The sequence below is a fragment of the Peromyscus maniculatus genome, chromosome 6 (genome assembly GCF_049852395.1).
Source record: "Peromyscus maniculatus bairdii isolate BWxNUB_F1_BW_parent chromosome 6, HU_Pman_BW_mat_3.1, whole genome shotgun sequence".
Classification (NCBI taxonomy): Eukaryota; Metazoa; Chordata; class Mammalia; order Rodentia; family Cricetidae; genus Peromyscus; species Peromyscus maniculatus.
In genome coordinates this window covers 121,761,520-121,781,436 of record NC_134857.1, presented here as the reverse complement: position 1 = coordinate 121,781,436, position 19,917 = coordinate 121,761,520, and the positions used below count along the sequence as shown (strand labels likewise).

At 37.5% G+C, this 19,917-nt stretch overlaps 1 protein-coding gene across 8 annotated transcripts in view; it reads left to right on the top strand.

The window, feature by feature from the left end:
- The window catches only part of Pdlim5 (PDZ and LIM domain 5), a 170,367-nt gene that overhangs the window by 105,632 nt on the left and 44,818 nt on the right, over positions 1-19,917 (top strand). For 5 of the 8 annotated variants that reach the window (XM_042280023.2, XM_042280022.2, XM_042280020.2 and 2 more), the window contains 3 exons: positions 13,559-13,678; positions 15,542-15,685; positions 16,556-16,687. The exons of the other annotated variants lie outside the window; for them this stretch is intronic. In XM_042280023.2, coding sequence (XP_042135957.1) covers positions 13,559-13,678; positions 15,542-15,685; positions 16,556-16,687 — 396 coding nt within the window. The remainder of the gene's footprint in view (positions 1-13,558; positions 13,679-15,541; positions 15,686-16,555; positions 16,688-19,917) is intronic. 8 annotated transcript variants of the gene reach the window in all.

Genomic DNA, 19,917 nt, shown 5'->3' with positions numbered 1-19,917 from the left:
TGAAACACAGTATCTGAAAGAAGATTGAGTTAGAGTCACTTAAAAATGATGTATCAGAGTAAAGATGGTATCTTCCCACCAAAATCCAGTTTTCTTGAGTAACTATAGAATTTGATGAACCATTAGAAAGAATTTTAAATAAATAAAACATTTTTTTTTCTAATATAGACAAAGAATATGTGTAGAACTTTTTTTTTTTACTTGAAATAGACGGTGTTGAAAAAAAGAGTTGAGTGCCTTGCCTAATGTCCATAGTGTTTATTTACTATATTGTCGAAAGTGCAGATGACTGAAATGATCTGCATGGGAGTGGGAATCAGCGTCCAGCCAGCATCAAGAAGATGTTCCAGTTCGTCCTGCCAGAACTTGAATTCCTGAGCCCAGTGACTCTTCTGGGACAGTGTATATTCTTAGCTTAGAATCTAGCCAGATATTATAAAAGTTTACGAAAAGTATTTTGTAAGGATAGTTATCTGATTTATGACTTGTTTGTCCTTCTTATGCAGACTTCATCACAAGCTTGTTTTTAATATGAAATTGGGAACTTACTCTAAAATGATTCTCAACATATTTTCCCATAGTTTTTACTACTCAGAATATGGGTGTGTCTTACACAGTCATATACTTTTGTTACCCCCCCACATATATTACTCTTGTGATCAGGTTCATATTCATTTCATTATCATTATGCCCTTTAAGAAAGCTCAAATATATATATATATATATATATATATATGATATATCATATATATGATATATATCATAAAGCTCAAATATATATATTTGATATATATCATATATATCTGATATATATACATATGTGTATATCTGATATATATATACACACATATATATCTGATATATATATACATATATGTGTATATCTGAGATTGTATAATAAAAGTCATTATATTAGAATACAGAATAGCTAGTCCATTTTTTTCATTCAAAAGTATAGAATTAGGTTTTTAAAAATAATTTGTTTATTTTTATTTTATGTGTATTATTGTTTTGCCTGCATTTATTTCTGTCGGTCCCCTGGAACTGGAGTTAGAGACAGTTGTGAGCTGCCATGTAGGTGCTGGGAATTGCCAGGTCCTCTGGAAGAGCAGTCCGTGCTCTTAATCATTGAGCCATCTCTCCAGCCCTAGAATTGGGTTTTATCCAGACAAGTAATTTTACACTTAGTTTGTTTTTTATATGATTCATGACCACTCACTCATTGATTCATTCATTCTGTGTTCATTCTTTCAAATGAGTAATTATTTGAATGTCAGGCACCAATCTGTATGCTGTGGATACCATAGTAAATAATGAATAAACATATAAACAGGATGATCCAAGGTAATTTTATTACCAGATAATAAAGTAGGCTAATATAAAACAGATTTGGTTTAGGCAGGGCAGGATTGCTGTAGATTATCTGGCAATCTGTGAACTCAGCCTTGATGCTGACTCTTTGTAGAAAGTAAGAACTAGGCTGTGTGATGATCTCAGGCAGAGCTCAATGCAAAGGAGACAGGTGGAGAAGAGTGTGGCAAGTCTGTACATCAGACAGCACAGTGTAGCTGGAACGCATAGGAGAAACAGATCCATAATTCTTAAGCATGTAAGCAAACAGTTTTTATTCGGAATTTAACCACTTGAGTAAAATTCAAAATGAAGAATCAGTGCATTGGGGAGGGGCTTTGCCAGCTTGTTAAGTAAAGTGCATACCTAGTCATCCAGTCCTGACTACTGTCAATTTATTATTTTTTTTCTATTGAGATTCAATGAAGATTGAGAGGGGGAAAAAGGCTTACCTGTACTGTCTTTGTGGCATGTAGGGAATAGAATATGCTATAGAACATAGATAAAACAACAAAGTTTGAATGTCTAAAACTGGGCCTATGATACAGGATTCATAATTTTGTTGGTAGGTTTAATGATTCTGTTTCTCTGTGAAAAGCTGGCTTGATTTATCTCATCCATTAAAATTTCATGATGCAATTAAATATTTCCTTGGTGATTCCTTGCAAAATAGGCATCGTATCTTTTATTGTTATTAGAAATAGTGAGAAGCAGCTCAATAAAGTCTGGGTTTTATGCTCAGATTTGTAGCTGGCTGAGTTTCTACCTCTGTGGAGGACTTGATAGCTGCTTCTGAATATGTATGAGCCAGGCAGCATTACTCTGTGATTCACCAGCACCAACATCAGTGAGCTGGTTCTGTTTATATGGGGAAGAGGAGATTGAAAAGCCTAATCATTTCAGCATACTTAGAGACAGCTCATAATAGCTGTTGTATCTCCAGGACTGCTGTGGCTGGTTACCTGAGGCTGCCTTCCTCCACAACAGCAGTTCACCTCTCTTGAGTCCCTGCTACCAGGCCCCTCCAGTTCTTGACTTAAGAGGCATTTCCTAGTAAGCACCTCCCATGATAAACTCTGAAAGCCGGTCACCAGACTTGGTTACACAGGTTCTACAGCATGGTCCTTTTACTAATCTTCCCATCATTTTTGTCTTCAATCTCCTTTCCTTTCTCCTTGATCTTCGACACAGACCACAGCCACAAGATTAAAGGAAGTCTTTGAAGTAAAAGATTAGTTACTGTGCATGAAAGTTAAAAGAAAGATTCGTTTACTTTTTTTTTTTTTTGCCTTGAATAAGTGTTTCTTTGTTGATTACATTATAGGCCATCTAGACTTAATGAATGGGTATTGTAGTTAGAGCTGTGTCAGTGAAGCAATAAAGGAAGAACTCTTAAAAGGAAAATCATTGAGTATGTGTAAGGCATATCTAAAATATTAGTTTGAATGTTGTAAATGTAAATGTGCAGCATTTTAGAATTCTATGTATTTGCCTTTTGATGAGCCATTTAATAAATTTTATCTGGGTGCGTCTGTTCTCTGTACATTGTTAACTTTACTTCTTGTTCTCTCCTAAGGGTGATGCTACTACTCTGTATCTATCGGTAATGAGTTGGGTAGTATTCAGGTACATAAGGCTAGGAGGTGTCACCAGGGACATTACTGAATGCCTTTTCCCATCGATTGAAGACTTGTCCAGCCCTCAGTGCCAGTGGTGTGATAATGGGAAGGACTGGGTTGAGTGCTGCTGTTCTCTACCAGAGCTTTCTTATTCCATCTCACAGCTTCACTTACACATTCTCTACAATTCACCCTCTCCACAGCCACCCCACAGTGGAAGTAACTCACTTCTGACCTAGTTTACTATACAGATTTTAACTCTCTTGGTACCTCTTTTTGTGGTTTTACTGATGGGTATTTGTCTACATAATCTGACTTTCTACCTTGTTCCTGGAAGATAAGGGTCTTCATATAAAAATACAAATTGGAAGAAAAGGCATTCTCATAGGTATAGTATTTCCTTCTGGATGCATGGAGTAGTGAGTATATAAGTAAAGGCCTGTATAAATCTATGGAATGATTAACCTTGAAGATGTGTTAGGATCTATGATTCTTCCCCATCTACCTCTTAATCAGAAATAGTCTGTATTAGGCGGCCCTGGCACAAGATGCACATGTTAAGTGGCTTAGCAGATGGATTAATTATCCTCATAGTTCTGGAGCCTAGAATTCCTAGGTCACCATACCAGCAGGCTTGGTTTCCAGTGAAGCCTGATTTCTTGGCATTTTAATTTTCCCTTCTTCCTCTTACAGGACACCAGTTATATTGAACTTGGACCCCATTTACCCTTAGTTACAAATTTAAAGAATCTGTGACCAAATTGAGTCACACTGAAGACTTCAATATATGGATCAGGGTAATAATACAGTCCAGTCCTTAACTATACCCATGGATTTTCCTCACACTCCTTTGACTCTCAAGATGTAAGTCTGGAATAGAGTTACATGCCTTGGACCCATTTGTAAGCACCGTCACAATCTTTGGTGCTTCTTTTCCTGTTTTGGACAACAAGTATTTGTCCCCATGTCCTATGTCTCCAACTAGAGAATAAGCTTTTAGAATGTAAGCATCTTAGCATACTCTGCCATACTTGATATTAACAATTCAGTTACTAATTAACTATGCTTGCCCATTGTTTTCTTCTCTGCTAAGTAATTAGGAAAAATCGTTATACGATAGTACACAAGTGCAATTGAATCAGTAGTAGGTCATTTTTTGTTATAATATCAACATGTTGCTTACATTAGAAGTAAAAAAAATGGACCTACTAAGTGTCTTGAAAGGAAGAATATGGTACTCCCGGTCATGTAATCGCCTGTAGTTGACTCTTTTCTCCTGTTATTTTCTGTTCATGAAGCAGGCATGGAAGAGTGTTTTGTCTGTCTGTTTCGTCAAAGCAGCCTTTGCTTCTTAGTCCTTCCTTTGTGTTTATGGGATGCTTCCACAGGACTGCATGGGGTCTCTTGGGTGGAGAAAATAACTGATCTTAGAAACAGATAGGTGTGACACTTAGTGCTCTGATTGGAAAAAGGAACAGAAATCATTTGTCATTCATGTTGAAAGAATCTACTTTATGTTGTGGACTTGAGAAAGGCAACAGCAGAGCCAGATGTCATTAGAGCCCTTGCTTCATGTATAGGAAGCCCTGGGTTTGGTCTCCAGAATTGCAAATATAAATAAACGAGCTAAGAACTATCATGTTAGTAACATAATAGAAATGATGATGATGATGATGATGATAGTGATAGTGATGATTATTATTATGATGATGATGAGTAGTATACTAGAATAGAAAATTATGGGAAGCCATTGAAAATTTTATTTAAAAATGACTTCCTTAAAATATACTTATATGCAAAATATATAATTTTGTCAAATATGATACAACTTACTTAAAATTAAAAGATGCCTCTCTTGGTCTCATTAATTTTGTCTTTCTACTGAATAGGAATATTACTATTTCAATGTGCAGTTTATATGTAAATAAATATAAACTAGCATTTTACTTGAGCAAGAGAAATTGCATCACTTTGTTAGTTTCTCACTAACATGGGTGCTCAAAGTTGAACCCAGGTCCTCTGGAAGAACAGCCTGTGCTCTCCACCTAAGCTATCTCTCCAGCACACATAACCTTGTTAGAGTCCAGCATAGTTCATCAGGATTTTTATCTCCCTTTCATATGAATGATGGATCTTGATTACTTTATGGTGAAGAATTGTAATGTGGTCCTGGGATGGTGGCTCAACAGGTAAGAGCACTTCTGTGTAAGCATGAAGACCAGAGTCATGTAAAGAAGCCAGGCGTGATTGTCCGTGCCTGTAACTCCAGCACTGGGGGACATCGAGATGGGGGACATCGAGATGGCCAGCCAGGTTAACACAATGATGAACTTCCGATTCAGTGAGAGATGCTTTCTCAAGGCAGTGAGGTGAACTCAAAGGCCTGGGGCTTGCTGCATGGCTAGTCTTGCTCAGTTGGTGAGCACCAAGGAGAGGCCATGTTAAGGTGGAAAGCGATAGAGCAAGACACCACATGTTGATTTCTGGCTTCCATATGCACATGTGTACAAGTGCACACACACACACACCCCTGTGTACACTATGTGCAGATACAAACACACAAGGCTACATGCTAGTTAGTTATATTTGTTACCCCCAAACTACATAAGCTCTGCAGAGAAGTGAGAATTGTTCCCAATCTGATGTTCGCATACATTGTTATGAGCTCAGTTAACACTTAAACCCAGAGGACAGAATGCCAACACCTCCACACCAGTCTAATTTTGGAAAATGATTCTGAAAATATCTAGCTAGAATTCCTCAGCTGCCACTGTCTCAAACATTCCTACACGATATGTATGACAATCTGGAAAAGGATCATAGGTCAAAAATGGGGACATGAGCAAGTCGTTTTTGTGGGTTGCAAAATACAGAGTATTAGTACTTGATCTGCCTTCATGTTCTTTTGGTAAATTCTGTGGTATAGCAGCTGCGGGTTGGTGACAGTAATGCAGTTGTCGCCATCTGCTGAGCATAAGGGATCATTACACTTGAGCACCTTCTGAGAGCAGTCCTGTAGAAATACTTGTGACAAGACGGTTTCTCCTTACTCTGTATTTTCATGTACAAATTGTTCTCTGCATAGTTCTAAAAACTTTGTCAAAATATTTGTGATTTATTGCTTCTTATAAAACTCCTTTATTAATAAAAATCAGTATTTGTGATATGTAGACTTGACTCATCTGTAGAGTCCAGAATATATGCCAAGTGCCTTAGAACATGGGCAGGCTTATAGATCAGTAACCCTTAGTTATGATGCTGCTAGGGTTAATTTTTCCTATCCTTACCTTCATGAAAGTAAACACAGTGTTGTTTTTGTCTGTTTGAAAATGCAATATCAAACACGACTCCTTCAGTCTTTCCAACATAAACAAATGACAACCTAGAAAACTTAATTAGAAGCGTTGATGATAGACAGTTTCACCATGATAGTCTTCATTTGACCTCTTTTGTTTCTAGTTAATTTTACATATTTCAGCCACACTGACACTTCAGAGTACTTAGTTATTCTGCCTTTATCTTTATATGAAGATTTGTTTATTATGGTAGTGTGATTTTTATAAAAGAAATTAAGCTAATACATTACATAATAAAAAGTAAATGATGTGGAAGGATATTTTAGCAACTTAATTTTTTCTCTCCTTGAAGAACTTGATTTTCAGATTACAAGTATTTCAAAGCCACTGTTGCTTGTCCCTTCTCTATTTTAGTATATATTGAAAGCTGTCTGTTGAGCTACCCTGTGTCTGCCTTAGTGATAGGTTCTCATCTCACAAGTGCACTCCATTGTTCTTTGGGGGTCTGAATTCACTTCTTTGCACAGAACATGTCAAGGAAGGATAACCCTGGGGAATTTTTGAGGTAACTTTGTCTTTTCATGCACTTTATTATTTTTGACAGTAGTCTAGCAATTCATAGAAGGAACCTAGAATGAACTGAAAGATTTTATAATTTCAGATCTTGGTTAGAAGTGAGTAATTTGAAATTTTAATACAGAAAAAGAACATGTTTAGACGGATGTGATTAAAATCAAGGGTAACAAACTGCAAAAAAGGAATCAAACATTTGTAGCTCTTATAAAGGAAATTGGAAGCATATCACATGATATAAAGAAAATGTACCTTGGTCTAGTTTGCTTTCTGTTCCTGTGATAAGCACCATGTTCAAGAAACTTGGGTAGGAAAGGGTTTATTTATTTGGCTTATGCTTTCCAGGACATAGTCCATCAGGAAGTCAAGGCAGAAGTTGAAACAGAAACCATAGAGGAACTCTGTTTACTGGCTTGTTCACTTCTCATGCCCAACTAGCTTTCTTACACAGCCCAGACTCTCCTGCCCGGGGATGATACAGTGAACAGTGGGCTGGGCCCCTCACACCAATCTCAATCCAGACAGTTAAGCAAGGACATGGCCACAGGCCAGTGCTTTAATTGAGGCTCTCTCTTCCCAGGTTACTTATGGTTGTGTCAAGTTGCTGATAAAGACTAACAAGCACATGCCTCTCCCTACATAAATAAAGTAAAACTACCCAACAACGTTAATTTGGGGCCTTACAAAAAGGAAGAAGCAGAAACAGACGTGGCATTGTCAATAGTGATTGTGAAATTTGTGTCTTTATTGAAAGATGCAAGGGAGCAAAAATAACCCAAACTCAGAAGCGCATACTAAAAGGTTTTGATTTACTTACCTCTGAAGAAATTGAGGCCTAGATATAAGCTGATTCTAAGTAGTTCTCTTTGATCATATTTTCCTCAGTGATTTACATGTACTTTAAGAAGATTGCTAAGGAGTGTTGACTCTTTTTTAAGATGAAAAATGGGAAAGAAAATAGAATAAGCAGAGGCATATTTTTTTTTTTCAAAAGGGAAAGGTTACCTTCTAACTCATAAACTAGTTTAAATTTGGGCTCACTTGGTGTAAAAAAGGAAAACATCCAACAAATGCTTATGAAGTACTTTGTACCGCTCACTGTTCCAGATACTAGATCATGGCAGAAAGAGAGGGCTGGCCAAGCATGGAACAGCATCCAGTGGGACAAAAAATGCAGAGGAGGCTTTAGTTTACAGTGTACTGTGTACCTATATATGGCAATATAATAGGCACAATGAAGACTGATCAGTAGACGCTAGTTAGGGATTCTCATTCATTTGGTGGAGAATCGAAATTCCTTAGCATAAGTCACTTCCCTCAGCTTAGCCTGTCTCTCCCTTTCTTTACTAGGCTTCATGGATAGCAGCCTTCTTTAAATTCCTGCAGATCCCCAAACTGATCTGTCTCCTTGTCTCATCTCTGGGTCCCCCACCTCTGGCTTTAGTGACTGGCTCAATGCCCCCCTTTCCACCTCACTGTGGTTTTTATATAATGACCTCAGTGACAGTGTGTTGAGCCACTGAGTACCTGAGTTACTAAATTCTTTGACTTGTTTTACTTCTGGGATATACTTTCCCAAAACTAAGCCTTAGTCTTGGAATATGACAGCCATGCAATCCAAATTTCCATGTAATATGCCCAAAATCTAGATGTTTTAAGCACTCTTCCCCCTGCCTCATTTTTTTAAACCTCCATATTCTATCAGCCTTTTCACTGAGCTAAAATGGATTGTTCGTAATGCAACATCATTTCTAACTCTCTTGTCCCCACAATATATCTACAGTCCAACTCCTCTTCTAATATACAAAACTCTCCGCAGCTGAAGGTAAGAGGGTCAAGAAGTTCAAGGCCTGCCTGATCATAGAGTAAGCTCAAGGCCCACTGGGAAACTAAGTGGCAAGAGTGTCTTAAAACCATCAGGTTTTATTTTCAATACTGAATGGTGCAAACTGCAACAAAAGGGCGTAGAGGTTAGAGCAGAACGGTATAGTGTTTGTGAGGTCTTGTAGTGATGGGAGTTAGCTGGATTAGGAAAGACATAAAGGAGTGGAGTGTGAGCCTAGGAAATGATGGATGAACAAGATGAGAAGCACAGGGGAGTCTTCTTTCAGGCCTATTGGAGGAAAGAGGCTTTAGTTGGTGACCCTTTGAAGAGTGGAAATTCCGCCTGGATTAGAATGTATGAGGACAGGCATGACAGTCATATCATGAGATGAGAATCCATGTAGTACTGTTGTTATTGCTGTTGTAGTTACTGTTGAGTAAATGGATGAATGCAGTGGATGGTTGAATAGGAAAGCTTAGGACAGACGATCTGTAATCTTGGCCGTTGTAGATGTTGGAAGGACACTGTTACTAGAACTCCACATGCTGTGGTAGCTCTCTCAAGACACCTGCTCTCTACAAAGACATGCAGTTGGTAGCTGTTGAATGTAGGATGTTCAGACTGGTACATTTATACTTTCAAATAGATAACAGATTAATTCAACACCAATAATGCTTTATCATTTTATACTAAATTAGATGAATTCACACACACATACACACACACACACACACACACACACATGAATAACAGGGACATGGTAATGGAATTTGAGGTCATCGTGGAGGTGGTATATGTAAAAGTTTTCCTTCCAGGTTTCTAGTAATTGTATGGCCATCAAATGGAATAACATAGGGAAAATCTTAAGAGTTTATTTTGAAAAAAAAAAAGTTAATTTTGATAGGAGACATACAAAAATAAAAGTGAACTCACAACACAGTCTGCTGTTGACAGATCACTAAGAAACACTGTTATATTGCCATTTAAAGATATGAAAGAGTATAATGCTATTCTCCAAATTATATTACCATGATAGTGACCTTTGAGAGTAGGAGTAGCCAGTGAAATACTGAAGTATGGTAAATAATGGGGTCCAACACTGCAGAGAAGAAGAGATGAAGTGATCAGTAGATCAGATAGTGAGCCTAGGTAAATAGATGATTCCCCTGTGTAAGGTATCAGCAGTACCACACTCATGTAAGCAAAGTAGAGTTGTAGAGTGGCTTAGCATTGCAGACTTGCAGAATGAAAACATTCTGGAGTTGTTTCATAATGTTATTTATTTAACAATACTGAACTATACATTAAAATGATAATAGCACACTTAAGTTTTGTAGCTTTTAACCACAATAAAAACAAGATAAACACAGGGTCTTTTTTGTTGTTCTTGTTGTTGTTTGTTTGTTTTGTTTTTGTTTTTTCTGAGGCAGGGTTTCTCTGTATAGTCCTGGCTGTCCTGAACTCTCTCTGTAGACCAGACTAGCCTTGAACTCGCCTGTCTCTGGCTCCCAAGTGCTGGGATTAAAGATGTGCACCACCACCAACCGGCCTGATAAATACAAATTCTTAATCCAGTTTAATCATAAAGAAGACCTTAGTGACCATAACAAGAATATGATTGGGGCTGAAGTGTGACAAGTGCTAAGTGGACAGTTGTTTCAGTTTGACTGTCAAGGGCATAGAAAATAAGAGACAAAGGTAGCTTGTTGTTGATGATTTCTTTAAAAGATCTCATGGCATTGCTTCAAGGGGACACATACATAACGCCTGGTGTAGGAGCAGAGTGAAGGTGAGGTGCTTGAGAGAAAGGAATGAGCTGGAGAGCACAGCTTAAGGATACTGGACAGCTGTGCAGGCTGGAGGCCAGAAAGCATCCTTCTCCCTTGATCCTGCAGAATGGTAAAGATGGTCATGACTGATTTGCCTAGATAGATTATTAGCATGGGTGCAAATGGAAACAGTTAGGCATGGTTGCAAAGAAAAACACAGACCGCAAATAACTGTTCATTTTTCCCACGAAAAGCAGCCAAAGGATTCAAGCCTGATTCTGTGGATGTATGTGGGAAGGAAAAATCTTCAGTCTCCTGGTGGAAACCAAAGACTCTTTTAAGCAGCAGATGAGGCAGAAAGTTTGACTGCTCTGAGTGTGCTATTAATCAGAACTTTCAACCCTAAGAGGAATAACTATTAGGGAATGTCAGGATGAGGATACATGTTGATGTCTGCTCCATATTAAGTATAGTAGTTTAAAAGTCTGCCATGAATCTTGTATTTTTAGAGACTAGCTAAATAATAAATAGGTAATCATGTGTAACACAAGGGAAACTTCCCAAGCCCATTGTTCATAACCTCAGAAATCTAGCTTTTAAAGGTATTGTATAAATTATATAAATTTGAATCCTCAAATGTTTAGTCAGCATAGCTCCTAGAAGCATGAGAAGAATTCTTCAACCCACTCTTTAAAAAATAAACTCTTATTGTTAGATGGCATATAAATAATGGAAATTCTTTATAGTTCTCTTGTTATAGTATAAAGACATTCTATGCACATGGTTTTCAAATCCTAGGCATTTCTTTGATCATATATCTTTCCCTGGGCAATACCATTTGTTTAGCTAGATTGTGATATGTCGCTAGAGGTACAAATGTTCTAAGACAAGTACTTATATATATCATGAGCTCTGTATTCAAAAACAGGAAATTTCACTGGTTCAGTTGGTAAATATTTAATTACTTATGGTAAGTACTTTATTATACTTCATTTTTATATGCATAAATATCACGGTTTCTCAGTTGAAAAATTTTTGTTTATTGAGGGAGCCTGACTTTAAACATATTAGGCACACAAGCAATACACCACAATAATAACACATTTTACATGCAGAAAAATGCAAAGTGCTTGAACACGTCTAACAGTGACAGCGTCACAGGTGGTGCCCTTTAAACTCAGTTGAAAGGATGCTTAGAAATTAGCCCAGTGAGGTGTGATCCAGAGAGGTGTGGAAAAACAGTAGTAGCATGTGGTCTGTTTCGAGAAGAAATGGAAAGCTAGAGAAAGAAGAGGTGCTCAGTGAGAGCACTGGAGAGCAGCTAGCACAGTCAACTAGCGTTAGATCGGTGCTGGAACACCTAATACGTGACAAGGGTACTTGAAAAGGACAGTCTGATAGCAATGTGCTGTTCTTTCTCTGGGACAAAGCTCAGCAGCCTTTTTTTTTTTTTTCCTTTGGCTTAATAAATGTCCAGGTCACAACCCACATTGGGTTTTGTGAGTAAAAGCGTGCCATAACTTCTCAACTCTCCACATAGTCTGAAATGGCCAGACATACATAATACATGCATAAATGAATGAGTTTACTAGTATCCCAATAAAACTTTATGTGGACATGCCAAAAATATGAATGCCGTATACTTTTCATGTAGGTCATGTGAAATGTTCTTAATTTCGGAAAAAAAAAAAACTTTTTAAAAGTGTGAAAACTATTCTTCATTTGTGGCCTTGCAAAAGGAAATGGTGTCTATTTTTGTCCATGGTGCTGTGTTGTATAATTTCTTTATCCTTTTCTGTGCCTCTCATAATACTTTATTTCTGTATGGCACCTTCTCAAGTTGTTTCTAGCTTTTCAGCACTTTAGTAAAGAAAGGACCAATTCTAAATGAAAACTGAGACTAGAAGCCCTCCTTTTCTTGTTCTTTACCTTAATGTTACATTTTCCATGCAAGAATCAGTGTAATATAGCTGATCCGTTCCATTTTCCCATATATGGACTTTGTAGAAAATGGGTAATTTTGTTTTTTTCTTGTTTAATTCCTTCCAGTGTTAGATTTGGTGCTTGCTTTGAATCCAACCCTTTGCTATTTCTACCTTTTCTTTACCTGGTAATATCTTTTCTAAATTTAATATTGGCATCCTATAGACATTAAAAAAAAAAAAACAGGAAAAATACAACAGCAACAAAACAGGAAAATAGGAGAGAGATTTGGGAAGGAGTTTGGCGAGGGAGGATACAAGCGGATAACAGATGACTTTGATCAGAAACCATCTTTATATTATATATATGAAACTGTAATAGTTAAAAAGGGATGTGTATAAATTGAGAATGTCAATACAATAACTTGTATACAAGTGTTATAATAAAAAATTTTAATTAGATAAAAAGCACCAAGCTGCTTGCAACTGTTGGCTATATAATTAGATAAACTACTTTCTTTATATACATCATTATGAATACCATCCACATGATTTCAGATCTACAAAAAATGTTTGACTTACTCCTGTCTGCTCTCTTGTAGTACTACAAGCCAGTGGAAATAGTAAGGGTAGACTTGGTCCAAATTCCATTTGACCTTTACTCTGTGCAGTGTTGGACCACTTAATAAGTTCTTGAAGCTTAAGTTTTCTTAAGTAAGTCAAAACTATATAGTCAGTGAATGGGAATTTTCATTCACCTTTCCCTTTTCAGCATAATCTTTTTTCACATGGCTGTAGCTATGTTGAATGATTTGGGAGAAGAGCAGCCTATATTTGGTGTCAGGGGCAGTGTTTGTTTTGGTTTGTAGACACAGAACTAAACAATAAGAACCAACTAGGTTCTCAACCTTCCTAATGCTGCAACTCTTTAACACAGTTCCTCATGTGTTAGTGATCCCCAACCATAAAATTATTTCATTGGTACTTCATAACTGTAATTTTGCTACTGTTATAGATCTGATATGCAGAATATCTGATATGAGACCCCAAGGAGGTTATGACCCACAGGTTGAGAACCACTGAACTAGAGGATTCTCAGATGTAAATTATTGACACTTACATGATGGTATACATGGTGAACATGACCTCAACTTTTCATTAATCTGTCCTTTGCCTTGTTTTTTTTTCACTTCTGAAAACATAGGTTTGACAGTTCTCTGGAAGACCTACTTAAGAGTGGACCTCACCCACCTGCAGCTCCCCAGGTGTTAAATATTCATAGTCAAGTGGCCACATTTTCTAAAGTAGCAGCCACTTACTCTAGGTAGAGTTCTTTCCTTCTCGGTTGTCTCTGTTTCAATGCTGCTGTGAATCTCAATACTAAACTCACTGAAATGAGAGCACGATCATGAATTAAGGAGCTGATGTCATTATGTGTGGACATACTCAGCCTCCAAACACTGCTTTACACTGCTTTTTATATTCTAGTATGCTTTGGTTTGGTTGTTAACATCTAATATAGAATGAGGAAATTTGTGTCTTGTTTATTCACTTTGCGATTTGCTAAATTAACTGAGTTTGGCTTAAGTCTGTTCTTAAATTCAATCATGTACCTCTGAAAGAAGAGAGACATGTTCCAAAAGTCCCAGACATGTTCTCAGACTATAGAGGCAAAAGATACCACCTGTAAGATGTTGGTAATTCTTTCATATAATTCCTTTTACCATTGGATGGAGGAACTTCATTAATTTCCTCCTCTCCCAACTACAGGATGAGTTAGCTGATGTATTTTTAGCTGACTATTTTATACCTTGTTTCTATTTATGATTCACCATCACTTTTCACCATTGGCAACTGCTGACTCAAAGATGCAGAGTGATTCAGAAACACAAACGTTAAATCACTAGGTACCTGTTCTTCACCTTAGCACTCACACTTCCTCACTCTGCATTGAAAGCATCTTTAGCTTCTCTCTCCTGGCCCCATTCTTCTTTTTCTAACTATTCATAGAAGTTGTTCAAACTTAGCCATACAATCCCATTTCATGGATTATTTACAAATGTGTACACCATCCTTTGCTTCTTATATAATATGTTAAACTGACTTCCTGTAGTTTCTTCAGTTTTCTTCCAGTGGTTTATAAAGTTACATTGGTGGAGTTGGGAGCTTATCAAATTCTTTAGAAGAGAGAGCAGACTTAGGTCCACTCTCATAGTTTCTTAAGCTGAGTTCTTAATAACCTGTGTTGAACTTGGCTCATAATGTGTTGGGGGTGGCTGATTTTCACAAACTTTTAAAACAAAAAGTAGTTATAGTGTTATAGTGATGTTATTAGTAACTTACACCCAAAGAGGAAGATAAGCAAATCCCACACCATGTTTTTAGACTATCCCATTTAATTAAAAACTCTCAATTAAAATTTGATAACCAATTTTGAGAGTACTGCATTCCTATTGCTAGAATGTAAATTTCTGCCCATATATTTTACTGTTTGAAAAAAATAATTATTTTAAGTCATAAGGACTTTTCTGAATATGAAATTTAATCTCATCTAAAAATCTTACAGAGCTAACTCAAAATAGAAATGGAGAACTTTACAAAGAAGGTAATATTTTGGTAATTTATATTCTTGTAATTAATGTTTATTTTTGCAAAGATTCTTAGCATCCAGAATAATTTAACTTAGATTATTTTAAAATTGTATGTTGTTCGTGTTAATAAATGTTGCTGCTTCTGAACATGTAGGCAGTTCTGCTTCTAAAGGCACATCTCATTTAAAATGTCATGTCCTTGGTGTATGTCTCCTCCCAGACAACACTTCTCTGTTTGGGAAAACCCCCTTATCTCTGCTTATAGAAACACAGCCTTTATTTTCAGATTCATTTTTTACTTAGTTGTTTATGTATCACTCTTCAAAAATGTGACATGTAAATTTCAATGTACTTATAATAGGACTGGACATAATTGACATGTTAGAGTGCTTGGTGGGAAACAGTCTGTTTTAGGCAGGCTTGCACGTTAAATTTGAGTCTCTGGGATTGCAGACATGATGCGTAAGTACCCAAGCACCCGTCACGCCTTCAGATGGCTCACTGTGTCTACTGCTGATTCGAGTGACGCTGACTTGTGTCCATCCTGCTGCCTTTTCTTACTTCATTTCCTCCTGCCCTCTTTCTTTCCCTGTCAGTGTAAGCAGCTCTACAAGGACTGTAGAAGGCTCTGTGGAAGGTTCTGGAAACTTTTCTGCCTTCTCCCCTCCTGCTAGATACAGTGCTGCAGTTGTCAGTGGTGCGGCTGCCACTGTGTCTGCCGCTCTCGCTGCAAAAACCAGGTAGAATTGTGTGTGCCGTGTCTGTCTGTGGTCCCAGCATCCTCCAGTGTCTGGCAGCTCACTCCAGAGGGAACAGACCTGCTCTGTCCGGAAGCAGGGTTCTGAAGTGAGCTAGCTCCCCTTGGTGTGGTGAGCATTTCACACAGGTTGTGGGGAAATCCATGGGACTGGAGAATGTTCTTTAAAAGCATCCCTGTCTCTCTTTTCACGACCACCACTTATGTGTATCTCTCCGTTGTACCCATTATTATATCCTATGTTCTTACAGTCTTAGAGTCTTACAGCTTTCAGTTGTTGTAGTTGAGGCAGAATCAGAAAGAAATTAAGTTATCTGTTGAGACTATCTTATTCCACAGCATTGGGGGACTAAAGCCTCATTGCTCTCTGAAATGGCCCTTTTGTGAGTTTTGTTTCTATATTGTTCCTATCACATTTAGCTTTTGAAAGCTAGCCTTGCATAATTATAGTGAAAATTCCATCCATTGTTTTTTGGGTTTTGTTTTGTTTTGTTTTGAGACAAGGTCTCTGTGCATAGACCTAGCCATCCTGGAACTCACTATGTAGACCAGGATGGCCTCAACCTCACAGAGATCCACCTGACTCTACCTCCCATGTACTGGGATTAAAGGTGTGTGCCCAGTCAAATTTCATCAATTTTATATCATATTTTATATATGAGTAAAATAATATGATAAATGCATAGCGTTTCTCTTCATCTTTCCCCACTGCTTTGCACTTCTTTTCTCTCTCTTCCTCCTCCCCGTTTCTCTCACACTCTTAAGAGAATATTTCAGATCATAGACTGGAAAACCACTTTCTTCTGCGGATACCACGAGTTTTCACTGAAGTCCTTCTCTGAATGCTTGCCAGGCTCTCCGGCCCTGAAAACTCTCAGTCCCTCCTGGATGCACTTTGCATCAGCACTGTTCCCAAGCCTCTAGCTTTTTCCTGTCTTCAGTCCTCCGAGAAGTCAAGTGGCTCTATCCGTGTTAAGAAAAGCAGGTACTTTGGGAAGGAACATGGCATGCAGAGGTTTGCTTCCTCAAACAACGTATTACTATGGTAACAGGCCAGACAGAAAATCATAGAACTGACTTATCTAATTTCATTTAGCTGCAATTTCCCTGTAATGCTAGTGCACATGCATACTGTTTTATTTACCCATCAGCTCACCTTTTAATCCTTGTGATATCTTTCACCAGCACGCTTGATGTTTGGTATGAAGTTATGAGTAATTGTGCCAATATGTGAACTATAGTGGACTCCTGACTTTATCAGATGGCTACAGCTGTAGTAACTGCACTTCTAGAAGTAGTGCTTCTACATCTAGAAGCTTGAGTGGTTAAATAGAAAATAGTATATAACCACATGCCATAGAGCCCGGTGCGAGGAGGATGATATTATTCCTTCTTTTAGCTAGATGTAGAATTTGGGTGCTTGCAAATGAAGGTACACAGGGGTACCTGGTGTCCAAAGTCTGGGGGTGGGGGGAGTAAGTGTAGTACACTGTAACTCAGCTCTCTGCTCTCTTAATGGCCATGCCCACTTTAGTGTTTCCATCGTCTGCCTGAGTGCCTCTCAGCTGAGACAGGACTGTCAGTTTGTAAGGCACAGGGTTTGTGCTTTGAGTGGTTTTCCATATTAGGATTGCTTCCTTTGTCGAACTGCATGCATCCTGCTGCAGATTGAGGAGTACACCACAAATAACCACATATAGCCGGCCACAAAGATGCACAAGTGTTGCCAAGGCTACTCAGGGTCTTCTCATCCCTTGAGCCATCTAGTATTGCTACTTCTGACAACCAGACTCCCAAGCCTTGGCACTGGATGCCTGTCATTCAGTTTACTGCATCACAAGTATGGCAGGTTTCCTAGAAGTAAATTTTAATTCCTTCACATGATTAAATGGCAATGATTCGAACTTTAGTATTTCTGAATTTCATTTTTGATATAAGCTCCTTTTTTAGAGTTGCAATTATCTAGCTCATTATTTTTGTATGATCCATATGAGTAATTTAATCTCAGAAAGTTCTTTTATATAATATTTTAAAGTAATTTATTCATAATGAATAAATTTATTAAAGATAGTTATCTTATTATTTGGATATGTTTATTAGCCTTTCAAATGTTAAGCTCACATTCTATGCCCTAAATAGGCTAAGCACCTTATATTTAACTATTTGAGCTGAATGGGACTTTTATTTCCAAAGTATTAATTGCCTTATTTAAAGTTTAGACAGTAACCTATAGAAGTAAAATAATGGTCTATCCCAAAGCCTTTAAATGATGTTCATTTATCCACTGTTCAGTAATCTTTGCACTGTTTGCATTAATGTTTTCATGTTGCCTTTATGTGTATTCAACATTCCTATTAAGCAGCACTTTTTTACTATTTATATATAAGAATTATTAAAATTCTTAAATTTTTCATTGGATAGTATGTTTTAACATTTAGCAGGTTTTAACTTCTCATTAAACTAATAAGAAATAGTAGAAGATGATGGCAGTGTTAAACTTAAATATGAGAAAACTAGTAGCCGAGCGGTGGTGGCGCACGCCTTTAATCCCAGCACTCGGGAGGCAGAGACAGGCAGATCTTTGTGAGTTCGAGGCCAGCCTGGTCTACAGTGTGAGATCCAGGAAAGGCGCAAAGCTACACAGAGAAACCCTGTCTCGAAAAACCAAAATAATAATAATAATAATAATAATAATAATAATAATAATAATAATAATTTTTTTTGAGAAAACTAAAATAGGGAATACTATTTCAATAAAATTCAAGTATTCTATGATTTCTAGAAATTGTTTAGGGTCAAATATTCTGGTCTACTCCTAGGATTTTCATTTTCACTATAAGGACCCACATGATTCCTATGTACTTGTTCACATTAAAAAAAAAAGAGGAAGAAGAAAAAGGAAAGGAAAGAAAGGAAGAAGCAAAAAAAAAAAAAAAAAAAAAAAAAGGTCTTGGGGTGAAGCCTGACAGTAATCAGGCTTGGACTTTGCAGGGATCCTTTACTAGTGGACTCCCATGAATAAGCTTTATTCCTGCGGCAGGGGTTATAACAAATGTGCACAGTAGTATCTGCCACAGAAGCCCATTAGAAATGGACAAAAGGTTTTATTGGAGCACATTCCATTAGGCACTCTGTGTCTAGGTGGTGCCAAAATTCTAGACTCCTGAAATGAAAACAGGTGTCAGTATAAGCCATATTGCTTACACAGTTTCAGACAGTGAGTCACTCATTGTAGGGGACAGTTTACCCAACCAAACTCCCACAAGGCTTTGCAAATAGACCTTCCTAAGGCTAGGCAGTCACATGTCTGTCATCCTAAAAGTTAACTGAGATTCAAGAGGCATTAGGGAAGTAGGTACTCTCAATCATTTGGGAATGTAGTAGGTAGTGAACCTGAAATGTAACTGAAGTAAACATACATTGTATAATATTTTACTGAAGTCATTAATAAAGAACCCTATTTTTGGTAGTCTCTTCCTCTAGCTGTTTATTTTAGTTATTAAAGGAATTAAACTTCTGAATTATTTAAGCTGTCTGGATTTAAAAGCTTAATAATAATGGGAAGTTTTTATCATCATCATCATCATCATACACCACAGTTTAGAAAAATGACCACTTTTACATTACTGTGTGATTCCAAAGCATGCATTTTATAGTTTGGGGCTCCTCAAATTATTACTCACTCTGAAGATACATGTATGATTATAAATGACAAATGGTTTATAAAAGCTACATGACCCTCTAAACCAAACTGGATCCAGCACAGGTAAGGCCTCTGATAGTCAATTAACTGATTAAGAGATCATGGTGGCTGAGTCTCTTCCTTCCTGGTGTTATGAACCCAGAACACTGGACGTTCTACAAGGCAGGAGGTACTGTCTCTTTGCTACAGCAGCTGGCATATGGTAGGTGTCTAAGTACCACTGGATAATTGACTGCAGTGGAAAAGGGTGGCTGGTCAGTTGTCAGGAACAGTTCATGAAGCACCCGAAGAAAGGGTAAAAAGAGCAACTTTGATCCAGTTCATCGTTATCAGGGGTACTACAGAAACTAATGGTCTGGATATGATGGTTCTTCTGAAGTGTTAAGATGGGAGTAGAAGGCAAATCCACCACTGCGAAGATGGCTGATATAATTTTCAGTGGTGCAATTTCTTGTTGTAGACTATTTGAAAATAATTTCCAACATTCAAAACAAATGTTACCTACTCTTTCT